This window comes from Mustela erminea, chromosome 21 (genome assembly GCF_009829155.1).
Source record: "Mustela erminea isolate mMusErm1 chromosome 21, mMusErm1.Pri, whole genome shotgun sequence".
NCBI classification, from domain to species: domain Eukaryota; kingdom Metazoa; phylum Chordata; class Mammalia; order Carnivora; family Mustelidae; genus Mustela; species Mustela erminea.
This window is the reverse complement of record NC_045634.1, coordinates 40,074,588-40,080,757: the sequence shown is the minus strand read 5'-3', so window position 1 is coordinate 40,080,757 and position 6,170 is coordinate 40,074,588. Positions and strand designations below refer to the sequence as shown.

Genomic DNA, 6,170 nt, shown 5'->3' with positions numbered 1-6,170 from the left:
AAGCCCAAAAGACTCCACCCCCAAACTATTAGAACTCATACAGCATTCAGTAATGTGGCAGGATAGAAAATCAATGCACAGAAATCAGTTGCTTTCTTATACACGAACAGGGAAAATATAGAAAGGGAAGTTACAGAATTGAAATATTTTGACTATTTATAAAGAAGATTTCAGAGGAATGTTTGGGTTAATAATTCTTTTTGGACCAAGACATTGCTGCCTTAGAACCACTAGCTTGTGACCAGAATTCCACAAGAATGAGTCTTAATATTCTAGATTCAGGGATAACAGAAGAAAAAACTTTTGTACTGAATCCAGAATCTTGCTTTATTTTTTTATTATGTTAAGTTGGTCCCCATACAGTACACCATTAGTTTTTAAGCTAACGTTCCATTATTCATTGTTTACATAGAACACCGAGTGCTTTATAATTCATTAACATTAAAAAATACAAAAATAAGTGAACTTAGAGCTATTTTAAGTGCTGGTCAAATGGAATATAATTTACACTGAATTTTTTATATTTAGGAATAGTTGGAATATGGGTTTTTTTTTCAGTTTCTGTCATTGTAAAGAAAGCTGGTCTCATATTAAATGTTCATATTGCAATAAAATGCCTTTCTGATAACCAAAGTCTGAAGTTATCCTATAGAAAATATATCATATATATGATGTATTTTTACCTCCCTGGAATGCACCAAATATAAGATTCAGTTAAAGTAAAATAGTAATTAACTTACTTTCCACTGAGATAATCCTTGGGGACAGCTCCACCAAACCCCTTCCTCTGAACTCAGTGTTTACTTAAACACCAACCACCCTGAACAGCCTTGCTCCCTTGTGCCTGGGCAGCACTGGCTGCACTTTGGGTGTCATGGGCTTTGTGGGAAGTGAAAATGTCCCTGGAGTCCATGCCCCCTGTTCAGCCTTGTATGAATGCACCTTAGTCCTCTCCTTGCCTGAAAATTTCTGAGCTACCAGCTTGACTCTAAAACAAAGATGCTTGGTCTTGGGATTAATGAGATTTGTTCCTACTGACCAAGAGCATCAGAGCATCTCTGGTGAGTGAAGTTTGTTTATATTTTATGAAATTTATAGCCATCCTCCTGAAGCACATAGTGCATGATTTCCCCTCATAGCTCATTCATTTCTTGAAATATGTTCATGATGTTTATTGACCTGTGATTCCTCCTGAATAGCTCCAGCAAATCCACAAATGACCACCAAAATGGTAAATTCAATGTGTTTTGTTGTTATTTGAAATTTCCTTTCTTAAATAAGTGATGCTATTGTAGCTTTTTCTTCTAAAACATCTCTTTCACTGGCTCTGTGATATTACTCTTTGCTTCTGGTTCTCTCCTTCCTCTGTGACTATTCTTCCTCACTTTCTTTGGCTGGTCCCTCTCATGCATATCACTTGAAATTTGATGGTATCTAAATATCATTCTCTGTTCTCTTTTCTGTCTTTTTTCCCCTAGAAATATTATTTTAAGTGTCATCTAAAGGAGTCAGATTAACTGCTTTTCTACATGATTTTCACACGGTGCTGATTTACTACATGATTTTCTGAACTGGTGGTGTTGAGTTCCAGACCCTCATATGCAACTTCCAGGCCAGCACACAGTCACCTTGACTGGGTCTCTCTCATAGCAGTCATCTCTTCTCCCAGCTGTCTCCCTGTCTCTGTTATATGACATCCTCTCTGCACATCCATCAGCCATAAGGATTTTATCTGCTCATTTTCTCTTGTAATTGTTATCTCTAGTTTTCACACCTATAGAGTAGATCAAACCTTCATCATCTCTGGCAATATTTCATCCTTCAGTTAGGGTTTTTTTTTAATTTAATTTTATTTTTTTAAAGACTTTTTAAAATCTATTATTTGATGGAGAGAGACAGCAAGAGAGGGAACACAAGCAGGGGGAGTGGGAGAGGAAGAAGCAGGCTTCCTTCTGAGCATGGAACCTGATTCAGGGCTTGATCCCAGTACCCTGGGATCATGACCTGAGCCAAAGGCAGACATTAATGTCTGAGCTAGCCAGGCACCCCTCATCCTTAAGTTTTATGCTTTTCCAATCCAATGTCCATGTGTTTGCCAGGCACTTCCTAAAACTTAGTTTCAGTGAGCTCTCAAAATAAATGACACCAAAACAAAAAGATACTAGCTCAGTGATTTTCAACCTCTTTCCATGGTTAGGGATTCATCAATGGAATAAATCACAGTAACTGGTGGAGTAACTCAAGTAAGTTGATAGTACTGTGTAGAATTGAAATCAATCATGTATATACCCAGCTAAGTATTTACTTAGTGCTGTTATGTTGGGTTCCATTGCCAAAGTTGGAAGAATGGACAGAGATGGTGAAGGAATTGTCTCATGGTGAAGAAACTCAGTGCAAATGGATTGACCTTTCAACATGTCCACAGATTTTTTAAAAGGAGTAAAAATCAGAAGAGTAATTCTGATACCCAGAATGATTTTCTCATTCTGTAGTAATCCATTTAACACAAAGAGTGACATCAGCCAACCCTCTAACAATTATGTTACATGTGGTATTAAGGTTTTGTTTGTTTGTTTGGTTGGTTGGTTACTTTAGGAACTGGGCACTCACTATCTGATATATTTCAAGCCCTATAGAAAAAGAATAAATAATTGTTTATTCTTATTTTAAGAGTCACAGTAGAGATAATACTGAAAAGGCATATACTCCACTATTTAGCATTCTGCCTACAACATAGTAAGAACTAAGTGCATTTTTAAAAACTTCATTATTGGGGCACCTGGGTGGCTCAGTGGGTTAAGCCTCTGCCTTCGGCTCAGGTCATGTTCTCAGGGTCCTGGGATTGAATCCTGCATCATGCTCTCTTCTCAGCAGGGAGTTTGCTTCCCCTTTTCTCTCTGCCTACTTGTGATCTCTGTCAAATAAAGAAATAAATTCTTTTAAAAAAACCTCATTATTTTTTCAAATGAACTTTATTGAACATATCTGAATTCAAATCATCCTAAGATTTTAAGAATTACAAGGACAAGGCATCATCAAACAGTTGTGAGATCTCTCAATTTCCCAACCTCAGGACTCAGTGCTTAGTAACAGTGGTGTCTGCATGTTACAGCTTTGAGGTTTATTTCACTGTTTAAGCTTGCCTTGGGAAGTTCATTACAACCAAACTTCATCATTGAAAAAATGTTGAGTGCCTTTCAGAGGTAAGGAATATGACTCCTTAGAAGAAACATTGTCCCTACATCTGGACTGTTCCTAGACCCATTTACAAGATGGTACAAACAACCTCATTTTAGATGGTTTCTAATTCATTGATCTCTGCTATATGGTTAATGAAGGAAGTTTTATTACATCATTATAATCCTAAGGTATTGTGTATAAGATGTAATAATATTAGTATATTGGCAAAATCCTCAATGAATTTGTTGACTGGAAGTAGTTCATTATCCCCATCAATTTCTCACCTTTGACAATCCAAACTGTGCTCCAGAAAATGCTAGTAACTTTTTGATCTGTGTGAAGGCACTGATCACATTTAGGGGTTATATTTTTTAATAATACATAAAGATTTTTCTTTTTTATTATATTAGTCATCATACAGTACTTTGTTAGTTTTTTATGTGGTGCTTCATGATTCATTATTTGTGTATAATATCCAGTGGTAAAGATTTTTCTAAGTTAAATGTTACCTAATCACTATGGGAATAAATTTTTCTCAATTTCTGTAGCTCTATGCTGAGTGCACTATTATTTGACATACAGATATACTAAATATCATACATTCTCTCTTATTGTTGCTTGGCTCCCTAAACAGAATCATACTTGTTGTCTTCAGTGTGACCATGGCCAACTTGACATCCATGAGTGGATTCCTCCTCATGGGGTTTTCTGATAACCATGAACTTCAGATTTTACATGCATTGCTGTTTTTGGTGACATACCTGTTGGCCTTGACAGGCAACCTCCTCATTATCACTGTAACCAGCTTGGATCATCGCCTCCAGTCCCCCATGTATTACTTTCTGAAGCACCTCTCTCTTCTGGACCTCTGCTTCATCTCTGTCACAGTTCCCCAGTCTATCGCAAATTCACTTATGAACAATGGTTACATTTCCCGTGGCCAATGCATTCTTCAGGTGTTCTTCTTTATAGCTCTGGCTTCATCAGAAGTGGCCATCCTCACAGTAATGTCTTATGACCGGTATGCCGCCATCTGTCGGCCCCTGCAGTATGAGACCATTATGAACTCCTATGCTTGTAGGCAGGCAGTGACAGCAGTGTGGCTTGCTGGGGGCCTCTCTGGGCTCATGCACACAGCTGTGAACTTCTCCATACCTCTCTGTGGAGAGAGAGTCATTCATCAATTCTTCTGTGATGTTCCTCAGATGCTGAAACTAGCTTGTTCTCATGAATTCATCAATGAGATTGCAGTGGCTGCCTTCACAACCTCAGCAGCATTCATCTGCTTGGTCTCCATCGTGCTCTCCTACATTCGCATCTTCTCTACTGTGCTGAGGATCCCATCAGCCGAGGGCCGGACCAAAGTCTTCACCACATGCCTACCACACCTGTTTGTAGTCACCTTCTTCCTCTCCACTGCAGGCTTTGAGTTTCTGCACCCCCCTTCTGACTCCCAATCAGCTATGGATCTCATGTTCTCCATATTCTATACGGTGATACCGCCAACACTCAATCCAGTTATCTACAGCTTACGGAATGAAGCCATGAAGGCAGCTCTGAGGAAGGTGCTGTCAAAAGGAGAATTTTCCCAGAGAAAGATATATTTAAAAGCCATTTTTAAATTCTAAATAAACATAAAAATAAAAGCTACTGTCATTGCACTTCAGATTATAAGAGTATAGGTATGATTTACTCCCAGAACTCCTTTCTAACCTTTCTATTCTTCTCAAAATCTGATTCATCAAAATTTAAGATATTATGCTATTAAATATTGTGGCCTTGTTCCTCCAATTAAAGTGTTATTTTAAGGCATCTTTTAGGATGTGTGTGTGAGAGAGACAGAGAGAGAAAGTAATGACTTTAGGGTTTGGCCAGCATAATTTAGTGTTGGTTTTTAAACTATGGAAAGAGCCGAGATGCCCTTCAACAGACAAATGGATAAAGATATGGTCCATATATATAATGGAATGTTACTCAGTCATCAGAAAGGATGAATACCCAAGTTCTGCATCAACATGGATGAGACTGGAGGAGATTTTGCTCAGTGAAATAAGTCAAGCAGAGAAAGTCGATTACCATATGGTTTGACATACTTGTGAAACATAAGGATTAACATGGAGTATATTAGGAGAAGGAAAGGAAAAGAGAAGGGTGGAAATAAGAGGGGGAGATGAACCATAAGAGACTGGACTCTGAGAAACAAAATGAGGGTTTCAGAAGGGAGGGGGTTGGGGGAGGTTGGGTGAGCCTGGTAGTGGGTGTTAAGGAGGGCATGTATTGCATGGAGTACTATGTGTTGTACATAAACAATGAGTCTTAGAACACTGCATCAAAAACTAATGATGGGAGGGACAAGATGGCGGGGGGGTAGGAGGAGGTGCCTTTTCAGCCGGTACCCCAAAGTGAGCTGATTACCTACAAAAGAACTCCCATCACCCATGAAATCAGCCTGAGATCAGAATTATACACGTCTGGATCTCTACAGGGGCAGAAGACGCCAGTGGGCAGGTAAAGCAGAGTGGGAAGGCGGACTGATATCAGAAGATAAACAAAAGGGGGAGGGAGCCACCAGAGGCGACCGGTTGGAAAGTAATACCCCAATATGAGCGAGAGTGCCCTGCGTCTGGGGACAAGCATTAACCTGGAGACTGGTTGAAAGCACTCCAAAAGAGCAAAGGATCGCAGGGGGAAATTGTGGGAATCGGGGCGGCTAGGGACAGGGGCCTAAGTTCCCGGTCGCAGGACAGCCTCCCCAGCGCTGAGGCAGAGAGAGTGCGGTGGAGAAACCAGGTCTTGGTCCCTAAGCCGCCAGCGCGCCCGAGAATGCGTGGGTTCTAGCTCCTGTGAGGGGGTGGGAGCCACGCCAGTCGGCAGAACGCGGGAGCCCAGCTACAAAGCCTGAGATACGCGCGCACGTCCCTCATGCTCCCCTGAGAGAGTTACAAAGGCCCGGCTGGCGCTCTTTGGCCCGCGCCATTGTTTCCAAGCCT

General features: G+C 40.4%; 1 protein-coding gene across 1 annotated transcript; it reads left to right on the top strand.

The window, feature by feature from the left end:
- Positions 1–3,842: 3,842 nt before the first annotated feature.
- LOC116581762 (olfactory receptor 14J1) lies at positions 3,843–4,796 on the top strand (the record flags this gene model as incomplete). Its single annotated transcript, XM_032329007.1, has 1 exon — positions 3,843–4,796. A coding segment is annotated over exon 1 (954 nt), but the record flags the coding sequence as incomplete, so codon positions are not given.
- Positions 4,797–6,170: the final 1,374 nt, after the last annotated feature.